The 21,243-nt window shown below is 50.6% G+C and overlaps 1 protein-coding gene across 5 annotated transcripts in view; it reads right to left on the reverse strand.

Moving 5' to 3' along the window:
- Window positions 1-21,243, reverse strand: part of ITPR1 (inositol 1,4,5-trisphosphate receptor type 1) — a 155,322-nt gene that overhangs the window by 17,272 nt on the left and 116,807 nt on the right. For all 5 annotated transcript variants that reach the window (XM_063411837.1, XM_063411835.1, XM_063411836.1 and 2 more), the window contains 13 exons: window positions 17,474-17,674; window positions 16,248-16,358; window positions 14,882-14,977; window positions 14,290-14,412; window positions 13,207-13,311; window positions 12,118-12,310; window positions 9,418-9,540; window positions 6,307-6,482; window positions 5,487-5,651; window positions 4,729-4,924; window positions 4,103-4,204; window positions 2,036-2,175; window positions 498-663 (listed from right to left, as the gene is read on the reverse strand). In XM_063411837.1, coding sequence (XP_063267907.1) covers window positions 498-663; window positions 2,036-2,175; window positions 4,103-4,204; window positions 4,729-4,924; window positions 5,487-5,651; window positions 6,307-6,482; window positions 9,418-9,540; window positions 12,118-12,310; window positions 13,207-13,311; window positions 14,290-14,412; window positions 14,882-14,977; window positions 16,248-16,358; window positions 17,474-17,674 — 1,897 coding nt within the window. The remainder of the gene's footprint in view (window positions 1-497; window positions 664-2,035; window positions 2,176-4,102; window positions 4,205-4,728; window positions 4,925-5,486; window positions 5,652-6,306; window positions 6,483-9,417; window positions 9,541-12,117; window positions 12,311-13,206; window positions 13,312-14,289; window positions 14,413-14,881; window positions 14,978-16,247; window positions 16,359-17,473; window positions 17,675-21,243) is intronic.

The raw sequence follows: 21,243 nt of genomic DNA on the forward strand, positions 1-21,243 counted from the left end.
AAGGCAACAACCCTGTAGCAAGCAGTTTGTTGGATTTCATAACACATCTCCTATTTTTAGGCAAACTGATAGCAAAAGCAACGTTTGCTTTGCAGCAAACTTCCAAAGGTTATCCCGTCAGGCTGCGTGTTATGCAACAAGGCAGGACCATGTCAGTCAACCACAGCCCCTCCATTCCCAACCTCCTGGTGGGAAAAGCTTCCACAGGCAGCGCTCTGCACGCCTGGAAAAAATGAATGTTCATAAAATCTCCTCTGTCCCAATAGGAAACTGTTCTTCGAGGCAGAGGAGAGGCAAGAACTGAAGTCTTGAGGAAAAATGGAATCCTGAGCATTCCCCATGTGCTGCTGCCAAGCTGCAGTGCACGTGGTACCAGGACATGAACTGGCTGAGGAGAGCAGGGAGGAACAGCCAGCAATTCAAGGCTTTTTCCTGAGTCTGAGCTGTCCCTGGCTTACCCAGAGTAACCCCTTCTTGTGAAGCTTCTCCACACTTACCACAAATAAAGCAAGTGGTTTTTAAAATCTCTTCTTTCTTCTGTTTTTCACTCCTTAAATCGGCAAAAGTGTCAATGATCACCCCAAAAATCAGGTTCAGGACAATAATGATGACCATGAAGAAGAACAACAGATCATAGATCACTCTAGCAGCAAAGAGAGGTTCCTGCAAGATACATTTTTGAATTATTAACAGCCCAATTAGGTACACATCTCACCCTTATTACCACCCTGCCCCAAACCCCTTTCCCTGAGATTCTCCACTGCTGATGCTCTCCAAGGGGAACTCACAACTCAAAACATTAAATGAAACTAAAATGCAAAACTAAAATGCAAAAATCACCGAAAGAAAAGCCAAATTAGTCAGCTGCCAGTGTGGGATCTCTGCAGAGCTGCTCTTCCAAGATTTTGGACTTCTCTCACAAGAGAACAAACTCTTCTCTCACACACTGAAATTTGTTCTCACCCCTCCCTGAAGCCCTTCCAAATTATATCCTTATATTAATTTGCAATATATCAACAAAGGATCAGTGCGGACCATAAAGTCTTTTACTGGAATTTAATACCATTAATTGCATTTAACAGCCATGTAAATGAACACTAAGCTGGAATTTTGAGTACACATTCCACATTTATTTCAGGCCTGAATACCCAAAATATCCAACCCCCATTTTCACAATCATCCTGCCAGTCAAGTGCCAAACTTATTGCTAAGTAACTTTGAAGGTTAAGTTTTAGAAAAAAACTTTGAAATGTCAGGTAAAACAAAAAGCACTGCCCCCAGTGTGGCTTTGGGAGTGGCAGCCTGAGCCTCAGATCACAGAATCATCACAGAATTGTAGAATGGGTGGGAGGGGACCTTAAACCCCACCCAGTGCCAGCCCTGCCATGGCAGGGACACCTCCCACTGTCCCAGGCTGCTCCCAGTCCTGTCCAGACTGGCCTTGGGCACTGCCAGGGATCCAGGGGCAGCCCCAGCTGCTCTGGGCACCCTGTGCCAGGGCTGCCCACCCTCACAGGGAAGGATTCCTTCCTAAATGATGGACACCAACAGCTCAAACAGCAGGCAGGGGGGAGCCAGAGGGGTGGTACTGAAAATTCCTGCTGCTTAGCCTGGTCCTCGCTCTGGTGACAGCTCCAAACCACATCCATCCTGGTCCCTGTCCTCTCATCCCTCCCCTTTGACTGTCACCTCTCCCTAGGGATGCTCCCACTCGTGCCACTGGCACCCAGCAGCTGCCACAGCGTTTTCCTGTGCCAGCTCACGCTCCTCCCTCACGGATTTGTGCTCATCTCCTTCCTTCAGCTCCCAGCTCAGACTGCTGGCTCCCCATCCCTGCTCCCCTGGGCAGCCCACAAGCTCCAAAGGCTGGGCAGAGGCTGTGTGGGGTGGCTGGTGCTCAGTGTGACACACAGATGTCACCACAGAGCCCCGGGTCCCTCTGCAGCCGCCCCTCGCCGTGCTCAGAGCGCTGCACACACGCAGATCCCAGCCCTGCTCAGGATCACTCCTCCACCCCCAGCCAGTGGTAATTTACCTCTTTGGAAGGTTTCCTGAGCACATCACCTACTCCACCCCCGCTCCTGAGCCCGTGACTCAGTACAGTAACAATGCACATCAGCAGCGTCTCGCACGTATGCTCCTTGTTCTCTTCCTCCATCTCCTCAGTGATCAGCTCTGGGAACACAGCAAGCAAAGACACGTTTCACTGCCAAGATTAGCTCTGAATCCTCCTCTCCATTCTTTGCTGGGTATGCTCTCTCCCCCCTCACACTGCCAGCCTGTGTTGCAAGTCCCTGTAGGTTCATTCCCCAATAATCACGAACAGTGTGGGCTGTGGGGACCTCTGCAGATCACCCATCCAAACCCGGGCAGGGTCACCTGTGCAGTGACACAGGAACACTCCAGGTGGGTTTGGGGTGCCTCCAGAAAGGGAAACTCCACCATTCCCTGGGCAGCTGCTCCAGGGCTCTGCCCCCTTCATGGAAAGAAGCTCCTCCTCATGCTGAGGCAAAATCTGTTTTAATTTATGGCCACTGCTCCTTGTCCTGTCACTGGGAACCACTGGGAATGGTCTGAAACCATTCTCTGACACCCCCTGGGGATATTGTACGGATTGTTGGGATCCCCTCTCAGTCTCCCCTGCACGAAACACTCTCTCCCCAGAAGGGAGATGCTGCAGACCCCTCATCATCCCATGGCCTCCCCTGGACCCTCTCCAGAGCCTCCCTGGGAGCAGATCTCCTGCCTGCCCCCTCTCCCCACTGCCAGTTTTCTTTTGTGCCTGAGCTGCTGCCTGTGACTTGGTGAAATCTCTCCCATCCCTGCTTGCCTGCACAGCTCAGATCACCAGATGCCTGTTTATACAGAATCCGAGCTTTTTGACAGCTCAGAGGACAAAGTGTTGCCTCTTCCACTCTCCCCTGGTGCCTGACAGATTGCACAGCCTTTGGGCTGCACTCAAAATGGCAACTTCCACTCGGAGCTTTCAAATGGCTAAAAGATCACTGCTTGTGGAAACAGCATTCTGCTAGAAAAGCAACACACTTTTTTAACCTTCCCTTCGCTTGGCTCGAGGTTCCAACTTCACTGTTTCACTTGAGGAGCTGCAAAAATCCATTCTCTACCCTCATACACTCCCCTGTACCCATTAAAAACCTCCCGACTTTGATTTCATCACAAAAATGCTCATGAGCAGATCCCACCTTCCCCAGCCTGGACGGGCCCCAGTCCCTCTGCAGCCCTGAAAGAACCAGAGCCAAGAGCAGGGGCCAAACACGGGGCACCAGGAACACCCCTGAGCACACACACCCTGGCACTGTGCTGGTTATTTGTGACACAAAAACATCCCTGAGTTCTCCTTCCTGCAGCCACAGCAGAGAGAAGGAGCCGAGAGAAGAAGCTCTTCCTGCAGCCAGGCTGAATTTTACTTTCTCATAGAGGACCCCTGAGCAAAGCAGAGCCCTCTCCTGCTGTGAGCAGGGCTGGTGGACATTGCTGCCCTTCCCAGAGGAACTGGGATGTTCTGTCTGCCCCTCCCAGCCAGCACCGTAAATCTCCCACAAGGAAATTACATTTTCTAGAAATAAAACTGAAATATTTCAATACCCAGCTAATATCTCACTTTCTTGATCTGCAAGCCCCCCAAACCTACCCTTGTCTACTTAATCCATCAGGTACTTCCTGCCATGATATTAAAACAGTTCCTTAGTTTGAGACAGAACAATGCTGCCAATAAACCATATTTCACAGGGCATTATCCTCTGAGATCACATTTAATAGCCTCATGTTTTAAAATAATAAACTTTGCAAAGAGGCAAACTGCATCTCTTCCTTCTCCAATTGATGCAGAAAACTAAAGAGTATGGCAGTGTTTTATGAAGTCTGGTTTAGTTCTAGGTTTCTCTGCTTTAGTCACTTCATGTAGCAAATGTTATTTATGCTGCTGGCCTAAATTAATCCTATTTCAAGTTTATCTCATGATAGCTTTGTTCCCAAATTTATTGCATAGGATTTTCTACAGAAATTACTTTAATTAAAGGTGATTAACTAAAACCAGAGTGCAAACTCAGGGTGTGAGTGGGGATTGCAGAGTGGCACTTACGGTCGGAGGAGATGATGGAGGAGCAGTTCTCACTGCTCCCTGCCTTGCACACATCTGAGTAGAGGAACTCGCCAGTCATGGTCTCACCCGGCTCTGTGCGATCTGAAACCACAAAATGCTGCATCAAAGGGGGCTTTAGCACCCTGCAAGGTGACTTCTCAGGGATGAGGGCTCCCCATCCTACTCAGTGTGCAATTACAAGGCATTTAGAGCAGTACCTTCCCCTAGAGCTCAGAAGGGCACAGCCCTTTCTGATTTACACATTCCATGGTTTTAAATTCAACCACAAAAGCGTTTTTATTTCACAGAATCCCAGATTCATTGAGGCTGGAAAAGACCTCCAAGGCTCTTCACTTAGTGGCTGACCCCCACCTTGTCCCCAGCCCGGAGCACTGAGTGCCACATGCAGCCCCTCCCTGCACACCTCCAGGGATGGGCACTCCAAACCCCCCTGGGCAGCCCCTTCCAGTGCCTGCTCACCCTTTCCATGCAGAAATTCCTGCTGCTGCCTAACCTGGCCACCCCTGGCCCCGCCCGAGGCCGCTGCCCCTGTCCTGTCCCTGCCCTGGGGAACAAGAGCCCGCTATTCCTCCTCACAACCCCGGGAATGAGCTGCTGGCACCCACCTGGCAGCAGGGTCTCGTTGGGGAGCTTGTCCACCTCCAGGATGAAGTCGTCCTTGAAGAAGAGGTAGCCCACGATGGAGAACAGGTAGACCAGGATGAGGGCCAGCACGGCCGTGAGGATGATGGAGCGCCCGTTGCGCGTCACGCTCTTGATGACGTTGAGCAGCGTCTCCTCCCGGTACACCAGGTCGAAGAGCTGGGGACAGCCAACAACAGCACATGGAGCACCATGGTGACATCGTGTCCTGGCCAGGCACGTGGGGACAGCTGTGCCCTCCTGTGCAGCAGCCTGGCCAGCAGCCCGTGCCCGCTGTGGGCAGGTGTTCCTGCCTGGGTGCTAGACACACACCCAGCTGCCAGCTGGTTTTTGTGGTATTATCTGCCCCCTCACAGCCTCCAAACAGCTCACTTCAAATTGCAATTTGCTGTTTTCTTTAAAGCTTCATTTACTGAGCATTTCATTAAAGAAGCAGTGTTTTTTCTAAAATCTAAACCTCTCCTGTTTTGGTTTAAAACCATCCCCCCATGTCCTGCCCCTATCTGTCTGTGCAAAAGGTCACCCATCAGCAAAAGAGATGTGGCAGGAGTCCTGCTGTCCCCCACTGTAACTTCTCCTAAAGAAAACCTCCAGTCTGGGGCTCTTCCCAGTGTCTGTTCAACAGTTTCCCATCAGAAAAGCAGGAATTTTCCTGGATATGCCCAAGATGGGCCTTCACAAACAGACCAGAAGATGTTCTGAGGGCCAAGCAAACACCCACCAGGAGGCTGTAAAAGAACTCGTGCACGAAGAGCCCCAGGGCACAGATCAGCAGGTACAGCAGGTGGTAGAGGAACTCCACGTCCATGATCATGGCCTTGTATCCTCGCGTGAAGGTTCCGCAGTTACCCACAAAACTCATCAGGAAAATGATTTTATTGCAAACCTAAGGAAAGATAACCATGAGTTAGTTCCAATTCAGGGAAAACAGACTGTTTCTTCAAGCTGGAGGTAACTTGGAACCTTGCTGGGCAATCCCTTCCAATGCCTGAGCTCCCTTTCCATGGGGAAATCCCTGCTGATGTCCAACCTGACCTCCCCTGGCCCAGCCTGAGGCCGTTCCCTCTCCTCCTGTCTCTGTTCCTGGGAGCACAGCCTGACCCTCCCAGCTGTCCCCTCCTGCCAGGGACTTGTGCAGAGCCAGAAATTCCCCCTGAGCCTCCTTTGCTCCAGGCTGAGCCTCCCCAGCTGCTCCCCGTCAGACTCACAATGCATCATTTAATGAACCTCACACAACCCCATAAATCCTGAGGCTGTTTGGGTGAACAGCCACGTGCTTTAGGTCACAGAGCCTCCTCCCTGTGTCTGTCTGAGCTGCTCCTACACTGAGCAAAACCTCAGGGCTCTGTCTGCAGCCTGGGGAGCCGGCATTAAATGGACAGCACAGAGCACTGTGTGAGGCACAGCCCAAGGAGGGAATTACTCCTCCCACCAGCCACACCACCACGTCCCAGGCTATTTTTGCTCCACATCTCCGCGGGCAGGTAAGGAACCCTTATGAAAGAGGCAAGAGAAGCCAGAGAAGCCCTCTGGGCTCTTACATTGAATGCTCCCAGCAGGAACAGGGTGGGCTGCAGCCCCACGGAGAAGATGAGGCGCAGGATGGTGGAGGCGATGAGGGCGCGGATGCCGTGCGGTTTGGGCAGCGCGATGACGATGGCCAGAGAGATCAGCATGGCTGTCCACAGCAGGCCAGACAGGTGGGGCTCCAGCGTGCCTGGCAGAGGGAAAACAACCCATTCCTGCATCAGCAAACTGAGCAGAGCACTGCTGCTCGGTCTGTCTTTGGGGGAGCATCACCCAGCCCCTCATTCAGCCACCCCTGACTGCACAGCACAACACCTGAGCCCAAAGCCTTCAGCAGGCCTCAATCACAAACTGGTTACTAAGTTATTAATCCAACAAGAAGGACTAGAGGTTCCTCATTTTGGTGTTCACTGCTCGTACACTGAGTGCTGAGGGCCCTTTACCAGGTGAGGACACCCCCAGAGCCTCCTGATGCGCTTTTGGCCAGACCCTTGTACCACTTTTGGCATCTCTTGCTATTCCTGGGTGTGTTTAGGCTGTCCCATGAGATTGGCTGCTTACACAACACCGAGCCCGTGCAGCTAAAAATACACGTCCCTCAAGGAGCCAGAAAAGAGATTCAGCCCAAAACACCATTTACCCCAGGTTTATGCAGAACACGAGACACCTCTTTCTCAAAGCTGACTCCAAAATTTTTTATCTTCAAGCAACTGGTTCCTCAACAGACAAAAAAGCAAGACCCCCAAATTTCACAGCCCTTCTGCAAGCACATTCTCACAGAACTTGTGTCTGACTGGCAAGATCCTCACCCAGGGCTTTTCCCCCTGCTCCCAAAGTCAGGCAGCTTAGGAAATATTCCTCTCATCTGACTACCACGAGCAGCCATTTAATCTGGTTCCAAATCACTGCAGATTAATAAAGACAGCAGAGGATGGATGGAAATTAAAAGTTAATAAGCGTAAAGTTGAACAGCTGTTTTGGCTGCCTGGAGGGGCTTTGGGCTCCTGGAGCTGTCACACAGCACAAGGTGCAGGGCTGGGAATGGAGCCACTGGGTGGGAACAGGCACAGAGAGGGGACAGAGGAAATGTGCAGCAGCTGATTTAGGAGTGACTTATCTAAAATCTAAATAGGATTTATTTGGGATATATTCACTTTCAGGAGTTGGAGCAGCTCCCAGCAGGCCTGAAGACACACCTGGAGTGGCTGCAGCCCTCAGGTGTTGCCTGTTGTCCTTGTCCTGGCACACGGAGCTCAGGGTGGTCACTCATCACCTTCTGCACCCAACCTGACCCACAGCCTTGCTGGGAGCAGGGGGAGCCCCTGCACAACCCCAGACAGGGGGAACATGCAACCAGCAGGAAGTTCTCCCTGTCTCTGGAATTCTCACCATTCCAGTACCGAATTCCAGGCATCCAGTTTTGTTTCTGCTCCTCAAGTCAGAAGTTTTACAGCTTCTGCTACTGTCAGATGCTCATCAGCTGCTCAGTTCACCGTGTCTGAGCAATTCAAGACACTGACAACTTCCCCCAAACAGTCTGTTTGGAAGAGTCTTTTTTTTTTAAAGCTAAATATAAGATACACATGTATTTATTTATTTTACTTTTTGGATTCTAACCAGGAGAGGACGAGGTTTTATCAAAACGTTACCTGATAAATAAAGAATTTCGAATATGTAGGGTAGGGCATCTTCAAAACAATCCCCCCCACAGTCTTGCAGTTTGTAATCTCAGGGAACTCATTTAACCAGCAGCTTTCCTGGCAGCCATAAATTCAGAGCTTTTAACTTGGGATCTTTGCAGCTAGAGACAGAAATTCAGTGGCTCCTTGGGCTTGCTGGAACCTTCCAGGCAGGCTCTGGTTGTCCCCACTGTGCTGGCACTGGGTGTGACACCGAGGAGCAGCAGCTGCAGCCACAGCCCGCTGGTCCTGGTGGCAGAAGGTAAAGCTGTTCTCCTCCCCCTCTCAGGAACGCTGGAATTCGGTCTGAAATATCCCCCTGACAGGCTTTTCCAGGATGCAAACCCCCCACACACAGGGAAAAAAACTCCTACCCAGACAGTCACATCATTCTGCAAGGGATGCACGGGACATTCCTGAGAACATCCCTGCAGACTTCCAACTGCTGCTGGCAGGCTCCAGCCCTGCCCTGCCCTGGGGAGGGATCCAAGGCTGCATCCAAGGCTGGATCTGCTCCGGGAGCCCCCGGCCCCACACAGCCCTGGCTGGGAGCAGAGCAGCCTCCAGGGAGCTGTCACTGCAATCCCTCGATGTCACCCCAGAATTTGTGGCAGGAATTCCTGCAATCCCACGGTGTCACCCCAGAATTTGGGGCAGGAATTCCTGCAATCCCACGGTGTCACCCCAGAATTTGGGGCAGGAATTCCTGCAGTCTCATGGCGTTACCCCAGAATTTGGGGCAGGAATTCCTGCAGTCTCACGGTGTCACCCCAGAATTTGGGGCAGGAATTCCTGCAGTCTCACGGTGTCACCCCAGAATTTGGGGCAGGAATTCCTGCAGTCTCATAGGGTTACCCCAGAATTTGTGGCAGGAATTCCTGCAGTCGCATGGGGTTACCCCAGAATTTGGGGCAGGAATTCCCCTGGGAATGCTCTGCTCCCCCATGCAGGCAATCCTGGGAATGGGCTCTTCTCCCTCATCCTCCACAGAACCCTCCTGGTCACGTCCCCCCTGCCAAGGCAGGATAATGTCACCCACCCCCAGCACCCAGAGGCCTCCTGCAGCACTAGGAAAAGGCTGTGGAAAAAGCCATTAATAAACTGCAAGCTCAAGGAAAGCAACACATTCACCATTTTGCTTATTTTTAGCTCAGTCCTTAATTACGGGACTTTAAAACAAAGTAGAACAGTCAAGCAATTAAAGGTGGATGTTTGTCTGGGGTAATTTTTTCCCCTAGGAAAAAGCATGGCTCTACATTTTCCTTAAAAATGCCTCAAGAAAGAGTAAGAGAACAGCACAATTTAAAACAATGCCATTTAAAACACCGAATTCTGCCCTGCTACCCCCACTGATGTAAACAGCAGTGCACAGACATGAGTGGGGAGTGCACAGTTTGGCTCGTGATACCTCATTTCTTCACGTTTTTGTAGGTTAAATATCAGTACCTCCTCGAATTCCTTTGAATGGGTAGAAAAATGCCACGAGCAGGTTCATGAGGACAGCCAGGTTAAAGGAAATGCTGCTCCAGAAGGACATGTTCCGAGCACACCAGTACAGGAAAGGCTGAGCTGCAAAAGAGAAAATGATTCATTTTTCATGGAGGGTTTACTAAAAATAAGAGGTGTCTACCAAAAAAAAAAAATTTACTACCAAAACAAATTTGTTTCCAGTTTGCCCAAAAGCGCAGCATCAAAATAATATTCATGGCTTATTCTATTTAATTATCCTTCATCTTGGGGGCTCTTCAGGTTTCTTAGATGGTGTTTTAAGTAAAGAATCCCTGTTTCAAACATGGTTCAGCAGCACCAAGAGAACAAGCTGAGAAACTGCAGAGATCAAGCACCTGAGGTTTCCCTAATAATATACTCTGTACTCAGGGTCACACCAAGAGCAATTTGGAATCTGGAGGAGGAAAACGAGCAGTGAGCTCCAGCCCCATCCCTCTGCGTTCTGCTGCTGCCAGCAGCTCACCTGCACCAGGCAGTGCCACCTGCAAATTCATTTCTGCTGAGAACAGCCCAAAACAGCCCCAGAATAAGCAGGGGGTGAAGCCCCCTGGCCCTCCCTCTGCCCAGGGCAAAGGACTCAGCACATCTGCACAGAGCTCAATGCACAGCCCAGCAGCACACTGAAATCCTTAATGTTACACAGAAACCCTTCTCAAAAAGACTCCTGATTTTAATAATCCCTGCAGCCAGAACCAAGAGGCAGAAAGCTGAGAAGATTCCTTTGCTGAAGTGGTCGTGAACCCAAGGAAGCCCAGAAGCTGCCTTGCAGTAATTCCCTCTGCATCCAGGCAAAATCCCCCTGATTTCAGCTCCTGCAGGCTTACTGCACAGCAAATCGTGTCCTCCTGAAATCTAGAGTAGGGAAAAAAATCCATTAAAACGCTCTTAAAGAAGGGAAAGGACTGTTTTCCCTGGTGGAAGGAGGCAGCATGTTTAGATATGAGAGAGCAAAGGAAAAGCTCTCAGTAAAATTTAGGAACACGCTGAAAATGCAGACTTTGTGTTGCAGGGTAATTTATTACACGCAGCAGTTCTGAGCCTGGCAGTGGCCACCACCTCTCCAGCAAATCCTCTCCTCTAACACCCCCAGATAACAAAGGGGTAAAGAATATCCATAACCTCTCCATGTTCTCAATTTCCTTTTAACTGGAAGAATTTGTGACCAGGTTTAATTAATTAATATGAAATTATATAAGGGTGATTATAAAGGTCCAGGATTAACTTTACACCTTCCTTTGGTGAAGGACACTGACTCTGTGTAGTGCTTCTGCCTGGCTTTAGCAGCTCATTTCCATTCTTAATTAACAATTAAGAGGCTTCTGGTGCTCAGATTATGGGTCAGCACCGTGAGCTGAAGGGAGAGGTACACAGGTCTTTATTTTAGAAGTCTTTCTGAGGGTTGAGAAACTCCAACTGGCATCACAAGAGCACACACAGCACTGCCAGAGGTCACAGCTCCAACACAAACTCTACTGAAAATGTGAGAAACAACTGTATGAAGGCAAAACATCACTCAGAGGCCAGCCAAGACCTAGATATTAGAGACAGAATAAATGATCCCTGTTTTTTAAAGGAAAAAAAAAAAAGAAAGAAATATTCTCCACTCCTGCAAGTGGATCTTGGCTAATTGGTGGTCTGTTATTAATGATGGATGCCTTCACAGCTTGCTTGGAGACAGCCTCAAAGACAAAGTGACTCAAACAACAAAATCTAACAGAATATATGGATGCTGTGGAAGCTGCCATTTGTCTAGGATGTCACACTCCCAGATTTCTTGCAGAGCTCTCAGATTTTTGGAAGCAGTCCCACACCTGCTCCAAGAGGGGGTTCCAGAGCAGTCCTGCTTGTGCAGGAACAGCTGGAGTGGGGCTGGTGCAGGGCAGGGGAGCAGCAGGGCTACAGGGGCAGGAAGGAGCTGCCCTGTCTCACATTTCACAGGGTCACTGCTGCTCAGCTCTCTGCACTGCCCACTGAGCCCCAGCACTCAGCCTTCAGCAGAACAAGAACAAAAATATTAAGGAAATGAGCTAAAAGGTTTACTGGGGGATGAGGTGGCACTGTGTGAATCAGAGTATCATTTTAAGGGATTTCCCAGCTGCCAGTGGGAACCTCAGAGGGAAAATCAGTGCTTGAGAACACCTGCTTTAACATCATAGGGATGGAAGGGACTTGTCAACCTGTCAGCCAGCCTACTTGCCAAAAAGGGATGATTCTACTGTACCATTACTGAGAAATCCACCTTTAACTCGTTCTTAAACATCTCCATTCCTATAGGGATGCCCTAAGCCCACAGAATCTTTATGGTTTAAAAGACCTTTACAACCACCAAGTCCAACTTGCTGCATTCCCCTGCATCCAGCTCTCTTCAGCTGGGTCCTCCCCCTGTCTCCTTCTCATTTCAGCTACTCCTCCACACATTGGAGATCCCTGCTGGATCTCAAAAGGGACGACCTGTCCTGCTCCTTCCCACCCTGCCCTGGATCCCCACTGCTCCAGCGTTCAGCCTGCCTTCATCCCAGCATCCTGCCAGATGCAGAGCAGCAGCTCTTGCCATAAACCATCGAGGGTGCTGCACCCTGGGGAAGCGCCCGCAGTGTCCCCAAATCCTGCGCCCCGCGTGGAGCAGCACGGACCCACCTCGCAGTTTCTTCTGCCAGTTCATCTCGTTGAAGAGGTCCTCAGACTTGAGGAAGAAGTCGTTGATCTTGCTGCCCTGCTCGTCCCTCTCCGTGGTGTAGTAGATGCGCAGCTTGGACTCCTTGGTGAGGAACTCGCAGATGCTGGGCACGGGGAACACGATCTGCTCCATGGTGCGGTCCGACCTGACAATCTGCACGGCAGCCTCGTCAGCCCTGCCCAGCTCTGAAATGCCTCCACTGCTTGGTTTTCTGCCTGTTTTGCTCCCCTTTCAAACCAGCTACATGCAGACACGTTTCCAAAGAGCAGCAGCTCGACACAGATTTGATTTAATTTACCTTTCAGAGCAGGTCTGCATTTAGCTCCAGATTTGTAATTTCTATGCTGTGTCTTATTCTGGTCTTAGCTGGGATTTCCAAGGGGCCCAGAGAATCCTGCACCAAAGCTGGGATGGAATTCAGAGCAATGTGGTGTCCCAGTTCAAGAATGTTGGCAAATTTGAGCCATAGGCAAGCAGAGGAAATAACAGTTATATCTGTATTGCTTATTAGGGAGTTTTGTGAAGTCACAGAACCATGGACTGGGCTGGGTTGGAAGGGTCTTAAAGCCCATCCAGTGCCACCCCTGCCACGGGCAGGGACACCTCCCACTGTCCCAGGCTGCTCCAAGCAGGCCTGGGACGCTCCCAGGGATGGGGCAGCCACAGCTTCCCCAGGAAATCTCCCTATTTGTGAACATTTTATTTTTATAAAGCTCTTAGATGGCACACGAGGCCAAACTGTCATCTGAATCCAGAAAGGGTGGCAAAAGCTATCAGAAACTTTCTGGATTCAGCAACAGCACCGGCCAAAATGTAACAGAAGCGAAGCCACACTTCCTCTGCCAAGAGAGCTCTGCTCAGCTCCATCCCCGAGCCCACACATGACAGCTCAGGAATAGCTCCCCCCGCCACTCCAGGGAATTAAATAAATAACTCTCTCTATGTGCTCATATCAGAGACAACAGTCCCCAGGCAGGCAGGGCCCTCCAGCAGCCTGGATGGTGCTCAGGGCTGCCCCAGGCGGGCTCAGCCCCTGCGGGGTCCCGTACCTCGATCTGCGCCGTGTGCTTGGCGTAGAACTCCAGCGCCTCGTCCCCCTCGATCTGACCCCCCGGCTTCAGCATGTTCTGCAGCTCTTTGTTGTGACGAGCCAACTAAAATAAAGGAATGCACAGGGAGTGGGAGACACCAGATGTCTCTCTGTGATATTAAATTTCTGATTTTTGGCATAAAAAAAGAAATAGTACGCAGTCAGCTGCTAGGAAAGGGCAAAGTTGACAGAAGGCTTGTTCTGTTCCAACCAGACACCCTGCAGCTCTATTTTGGGAGCGAGTCAGAATGATTCAAATATGTATTTCTTTAATGCCAGTGTTGTACTCCTCTTTTCCCCATCCTCTCCCACCCTTTGCCTGGAATCTTTCTGATCACACAGAAATTCACATTGGGTCTGTCCTTCTACACCACCCTAACCCAAAGGTGTGCTCATCGCCCAAGGACCCAGGCAGGGATACAGAGAAAATCTGCATCAGCTGAGCAGCAGATGTACAGAGCACTGCTCCAAAGGTGCTGCTGGATGCTCCAAATTCATCCTGCAGCACAGTGAGGCTCTGTCAGCTCAGATGCTGGAGGAACAAGAAGTCTCCACTGCAGTGAGAGGATGTGGCACCAATATATTAAGTAGATTTAGATATGTTTTTCTCTCCTTTGGTTTTTTACCTTTTAAACACACATTGTGTCAATACAATGGCTCTGCTTGGCTCCAGCAGAGAGGGAAATGTGGCAGGGACTGAGATTTCTGATTACACTTTAATTGATCTGTGAGCAGAATTTCTTTGGGAGTATAAAGTAACCTTTGATACAGCTGAAAAATAATACACTGCTGCTCAGTGCTGCCAGGAATTGAGCCACGTGTCCTCAGGAACTCAGTCCAGAGCCCGCCTGCCTCCCACTATAAAAGAAAGTCCCCCAGATTTTCTTGTATCATACTATTTTTGTTTCTGACTGCAATTCGGATTTGCTCCGATAACAAGGGAACGTGCAGTGAGTCAGTCCCAGAGATGAGGCACGACAACAGTCCCAGGGAAGGGCGGACGGGGGCTCTGCCCAGTTTGTGACTCGTGGGGAGACTCTACCTGATGAGCCAAGATGTAAATGTTGTGCCCCACGTTCCTCGGAGACGCCGCGACATCTTCCCCGTTCTCCCCATCCTCAAACTCCACCTCTCCCTGCAGATACGCCTTCTTGATCACTTCCACCTGCAGGAGGAGGGAGGCAAGGACGGGAGGCTGAGGCTGAGGCTGAGGGCGGGAGGTGCTGGGGGCAGCACGCCCTCGGCACTCCCGGGGACGGGAATGGGAGCGGAGCAGGGACACTCAAAGGGGGGTCAGTGGCTTTCTCCACACCCAGATAAACTGAACTCAGCTCCAGCCCAGCTCACTGGCACAACAAACTGAGCCCCACGTGTCCCTGAAGCTGACACACTCCAGGCCACCCTCTTTGCACCCGTGTCACGCTGTGATCCCAGCTCCAAGGCAGCCCCAAGCACTGGGACAGGCCAATGGTGCTCCGGATCTCCTGCTTTGTGTTTTCATCAGTTCATACATTAACCAGCCCCCAAACCCTGCCATGGCTGACTGGACAGCTCTGGGGGCTCAGGGAATTGTCACTCCTCTGTCTCCTGTGCAAATGAACAGCCAGGAGCTCGGCAGTGCTCCCGGGGCTCACCAGCTCCTTGGGCCTCATGTTGTACAGGATCCTCTCGGCGTTCTCACTGTCGTGCCTGCTCTCCATGATGGCCAGGAGCAGCTTGGAAGCGTTGTTCTGAGGGGAGGGAAAGCAGTGGAGTCACTGCCAGGAGCCAGAACTCAGGGTACCCAGCCTGAGGGGCACCACTCTGCTACCAGAAGGGCTTTGGGGACACAGGTGCCACACCAGCAGCCACTGCTGGCAGACTGTGCCAGGGCTCCCACAGCCTCACCTCACCAAGCCCTCCCTCTCCTCTAATTACTCACCTATACAACTCAACAGCATTCTTTAGCAGTTATTCCCCAAATCCTGGTTATCAAGAGGTGTCAAATTAACCCCAGCCAAGGTTTAAATTTCTAAAAATGCTGCTGTTTCATGCTCGTGTTGTTTTGTTTTGGTTTAAAGATACTGCAGCATCACCACAAGCTCCGAGCTCCCAAATGGTGCAGCTCAGCTCTGCTGAAGATGCTGCTGATTAAATCAAGGGACAGCCAGGGCTGAAGACAGACGTGCTTTGCTGCTTTTAACTGAAATCACTCTGCAGTCTGCTCACGCCAAGGAACACTGGGAGGAAATGGGAAACTACCACAAGGCACCAGACTACTTTAATACGAACAATTAAGATTAAAATCCATCATGCCTGACAATAAAACCCAATAAAAGTATTTAATTTTGAAGTATAGTGCTAATCGGGTCTAAAAGCATTTTTTATTTACAATAATAAAAACCCCTCATTACCCATAATAATGGTGTGAGTCGGCAACGGAAAACAAGGAGACACTGCAGTGTCAGTCAGGGCAATAAGGCAGAAAGGAAACATTTCTCAAGCACAGGCTGAAGCAAGAGTGCTCTGGGAGTGCTGTTGCTAGAGGGGAACCTGCTGCTGTGTTTTTGTGTTGAAACCAGCACCAGGGCTAATTATTTCAGCATTAACATGGACCGCCCTAAAGAACTGTTGATGATTTAATGTCAAGCAATTAAACAACACCAATGAAGTGTTAGGAAAGTAGTTGCAACACAAGAAATTTCACTTCCATTGCCCACGTAAAAGCTCAGCAACAACAGTTTTCATCAGGTTTAGGTTTTTCACAGGAAGTAATTTCAGGATTCCTCAGCATGTTCTGACTGCCTGCATGCCCCATCTGAGAATTGGTGGCTCCATGTCATCATTTAAGAGATAAAATACCCAGGACAAACAATCTTTGGGCACTGCCTGCAGCTCACTGATGTACATAACTTTTGGGCACTTAAGAATATCAGGTTATAATAAATACCCACCCAATCCCAACAATGCAGCGATGTTTTATCTCACTGCTAACCTGCTCTGCACAGAGCATTCACTTGCCTTCAGCTCCAGCACGAGGTCCATCCTCTTCTTTCCCAGAGGGTTGATGTCATTGAGAATTAATGCTGTGATGATGTCAATGCCGTTGGACTCGTGAGTAGCAATGCAGTTCTGTCCAAAGAAAAGTCATCAGCCTTCACTAATTGCCTGCACTACAAACACAGCCCGGGCTGGTGACCCTGCCAGAGCAGCAGAGTCCCCTCTGTCATCACCTCGGGGCTGCCCGGGATGGATCACTGCACACACAGCCCCAGGCAGTGCAACAACAAAAGATTGAGGCTTTTTGTTCCAGGCTTTTCCTCTCCTCAGCCGAGGTCCTGCCGGAGCCCCCGGCCTCAGGAAGCACCAAGGACCACAGCTGATAAATGAAGCATTTCCATGCCAAAGTGTGCAGGCTGGAGGAACAGTGTTTTACTGAGATTAGGGAGAGTTTTCTTTATTATAAACGTGCCAATCAACACCTACTTCAGTGTTCCACACAAAGAAGGGGAATTTCCTTACCCTGCCCAGCCTTCAGCCCTGCTTTGGGAATGGTCTGTAACCAAAATGTCCCAACAGCAGCAGCTTGGTGGCCTCAAAATGCAGACACAGCCCTGCTCTGCTGCTGAACTCCACACCCAGAACACCTAAAGGGGTTTATTGCACCTGATGCAGGGAGCAGAGGGACACTGACAATTCTCCCAGGTAGCCACAGCCTCCAATATTCTCTTGCAGAGACAAAAATGACAGAAAAGTCACATTCCAGCCTTTCAGGACAATATTATGGTTCGATCAATAAGGAAATGGGGAGAATAAGCAGAAACTGGCACAGGGTGCCCAGAGCAGCTGTGGCTGCCCCTGGATCCCTGGCAGTGCCCAAGGCCAGGCTGGATGGAGCTTGGGGCAGCCTGGGACAGTGGGAGGTGTCCCTGCCATGGCAGGGGTGGGAATGGATATTTAGGGCCCCTTCCAGCCCAAACCACTCTGGGATTGTATGACGTACAGAAATTCCCCTCTCTCCCTGTCCAGCCTAATGAAACAGATCTCAGCAAAGCAGGAATGCTTCTACTGCTTTGAGTGTTTCAACTCCTCAGAGGGGGCCCTGAGAAAGACAAATTGGTTCTGAGGAGTTATAAATGAACAAAATGGGGCAAGTGAAAGGGGCAGTGTTCTAAGACAACAGCAGTCTAGCAGAGCTGGGGCCCAGGGAGAAAGGGGGATGCATTTCTCAGCTCTGGATTCTTTACCTGGTTCTCATGGCAGGGCCCCTGACAGTATTCAGTCAGACTTTCCAGCGTCTGGTTGATCAGTGCCACGTTTTTCTCATTTATATACAGCCCCAGAAGTCCAAGTCCTCCAGTTGTGCTGCCACAGATGCAGTCCAGGAACTGCAGTGTCTCACACACCAGGTTGTAGTTTGTCTTGTTGTTCTGGCAGCGCAGGAAATTCTGTGGGGAGAGCGCCAAAGCCATGAGGGAGGGGAAGAAGAATCCTACAAAATGCTGTTTGCCTGAAAGTTTTTGTGAAGTTCACCCCTCCCCAGTTCCACTGCTTGGTGGATTGCTCTGGTTCACTGCACAAGCAGCTTCAGCCTCTTTCCAGGGCTTATCTGCACGTGCTGCTCTCGTTGGCTTCACGCTGTACAGCAATGAACAGAGTGCATCCCATGAACAGAGAGATCCACTGGAGCTGACACACCCAGCACGGAACAGGCACTCTGGGAGCTCTCTGGAGCTGCAAACTCCACCTGCTGCACCTCCCTGCCAAGCATCACTCACTGCTCCCTCCCCAGACCTCTCTCCAAGGTGGAAGCAGCGATTCGCTGGCTGGGGCCTCACAGCAGCTCCACCTGCACAACAGGGATCTGAGTGCACACCTTCAAGAAGGTGTCTTAAAATGGAATTCTCTCCACTGCATTTCTTTCCACATAAATATTGTGATTTCTGCTTGAGGCTGCTCATTAGGAGCAGTTCCTCTAATGAAAAGCCAGATTTGCCACCGTGGATTTAACAGCTTCCTGCTCTCCTATATTCCAAATTTAAAAAAAAGCACCAAACCCACCCAAAACTGAAGGACAATTAATGAAAACCAATTTCCCAGTGACTCAGATGCTGTTTGCCAGTGCACTCCCAGCAGAGCTACAAAGATTAGCAGCCACTACCACTTGATTTTCCTTGAAGTTTCAGCAGGAAAACTCTTATTTAGCTTAATTCTAGCAGGTAACAGCAATTGCAGGGTGAAAAAGCCCTCAGAGGAACAGGAGCCAGGGGACTGTGGAACCAGCAGGGACTTTCCTGCCAGCCCAGAGAGCAGCACTGGTCCCTGGCTGTCCCTGCCTGAGTCAGACTAACGAGTCTTTTAAGGCAAACAGAGAGAGAAATTGCAGATTCAATGGAAGGCGAAGCTAAAAAAGGAAAACGCTGTCTATGAATGCAGACTAAAGGTGACAGTGATTCAGCACATTTCAGCTGATTGCTCATTTAGTACCCTGACTTCTGATTAACTTGTCAGAATGTAAAAAAGGTTGATCCTACAGAAATTGGAGCTCGTGCATTCCCTCCAGGAAAAAAAAAAAAACACCAACAAAATAAAAGGATAATACCCAAAGTGAGGAAGTAAAATGCTCCCTGGCTGCAGCACAGCATTTATTCTGGTTACAGCTATGCTTGTACCTGAGCTGCTGGAGCCACTGTCAGTAAGGAGAGAAGAGGAACGAGGCACAAGAGGCAGGAGAGCATCGTTAGGGTAAAACACGGGGAAGGAAAAAATTGTAGAAAACAAACCCCTGCTGTACTGTGAGAAACTGCCCCAGGGAGTGTCTGCTGCTGTCTCAGCCAGGACACAGTGAACTCTTCATTTCCAGACACCCAGAGCATCTCCCAGGCTATGGAGGGGAACACAGCTCCTCAGTGCTGAGTGTGCCACCCCACTGCTCCCCTGGGAATGTCCCCGAGCTGTGACAGACCCTGCACCAGCAGCCACTGGCACAGTCAGCCAGAACACGTGGGAATTGTGCACCCACCCTTTCACCCCAGTCCCTGATTCACTGGAGAAGGTGCTGCAGCCCCAGGGAGGGCTGTGGAGCAGCATCACACGGAGCAAACCGGGGCTGTGTCTGGGAGGAAGGGCTGGCTGCTGCTGAGGGCACAGCACTGCAGCTGCCTGGGCATCCCAGACACCTCCTCCTCCTCCTCCTCCTCCTCCTCAGCACAGCAGCTCCTCCAGCACGCCCTGCACTCCCCTGTGTCTGCACATCAGCAGCCTGGGAAGGCTCGCTGTGCCCAGCACACCCCTGTGCCAGGCAGGTGACCCCACCTCACTCCAATATAACAAATATAACAAATATAACAAATATAACAAATATAACAAATATAACAAATATAACAAATATAACAAATATAACAAATATAACAAATATAACAAATATAACGAGACATTCCAGACACAGCTTCCTGCAGAGCCCTTCCCTGGTCCTCTAGGCAGCACTGGTGCTACTGCAGAGCTCAGCTACACATACCAGCTGCAGACACCAGGATTTTGGATGATCAGACACTTCTGCCCTCCCTTTGGGGTGAGGGAGAAGGACAAACCTCGAGGCAGGCAGGCAGCAAGAGGATTACACCGGAAAAAATGTTCTATCTTTTTTTTTTTTGGTTAAAAAAAGAAATCCCTTTTCTCTCTCAGAGATGACTACAGCTACCTGCTGTTTGGGAAATCTAATTGTTGGGGATGGGAAGAGCTGAGGCCAAGTTTCTGCACTGGCTGGAATTCAAGCGTGCTCCTATAGCTGCGGGTGCCTCGCCAGCGGCAGCGGCGGATCCTGTGCGTGCGGTTTGGAGCGGTGCCACGGGAACCGACACCGCCAGCGGCAGGAAAATCCTCTGACAAAACACACATCAAAGGGCTCCTTTTCCTCAGAATGAGGGAAGGGCTGATGTGTATAACCTGGGCGCTCAGAGATGCTCCCAGAACGCCTCCATGCAGCTGTGATCCCCCGTGCTGCCGGGGCATTCCCGCTCACAGGAAGCGATTTGGAAGCTCCGCACAGCTCTCAGGGTCCCACGCTCCTGCCGGCCACGGAACAATGGGCAATCAAGGCAATTATTGCTCTTTATGAGGGCATTTAGCACATTGTACAGCGCCTCACCAGCTCGTCGAGCTCAACCCGTGCTGCGCTGAACAAAAATCATCTGAATTGCAATTCCCATGTAAGGGGGAACCTGCTCCGGGCTCCCTGGAATTGTACAGACACGTCCCAGGGCAGCACAGGACACTGAAGCTGCCAGGACCTTTGGACACTGCCAACTCCAAGCCCCATCACCAGGCAGCTGGAGCAGAGCCTGGCCCGTTCCCCCCACAGCCCCCATCAGGTGTTTGCACCATGGTGGGAGATCCTGAGCCCCCTCCTCTGCCCCTGACCTCCTCCAGCTTCCCCTGCCTCTCCTTGTCCATGGTCAGCTCTGAGACTGCCTGCTGGACTCAGGAGCCCAGGACTGGAGCCAGAGGCATCCACCTTGTTTAGGTGCATATCCAACTTTTTTGGATGTTTCCCATCCCAACTCTCCACCAAGGGTGACACTCCCTTGCTCCAGACCTCACCAGGGCCTCAGGGATGTAGGGCTGGTGAAGGCCAGTCCTTCCCATAAGGGGCAAGGTGAAGGTGGCACTGAGCTCCCTCACCTTCTCCATGTCCTCTGGCACCAGGGGCTGTGCCCATTCCACCTCTCCCTACCTCCTCCTGTGTGGATACAACCAAAAAATCCTTCTCATTGCCCTTCATGTCCCTCAGCGGATTCACCTCCATCTGAGGCTTTCCTGACATCTCACCATGTGTTCAATTCTAGGCACACAAACTGATCCAAGAAAATCCAGGAGAACCTGGGAAAGTTAAGCTTGAGGGTTGCTGAAACCAAAGTCCCAATGCCCTCTTTGTTTTCCCGCGATTTTTCTTTCCTTCCCTCCCCTCTCAAAAGCAAATCAATAACCTCACAGCACATCACTTACTTGCTTTCAACAT

This window comes from Prinia subflava, chromosome 14 (genome assembly GCF_021018805.1).
Source record: "Prinia subflava isolate CZ2003 ecotype Zambia chromosome 14, Cam_Psub_1.2, whole genome shotgun sequence".
NCBI classification, from domain to species: Eukaryota; Metazoa; Chordata; class Aves; order Passeriformes; family Cisticolidae; genus Prinia; species Prinia subflava.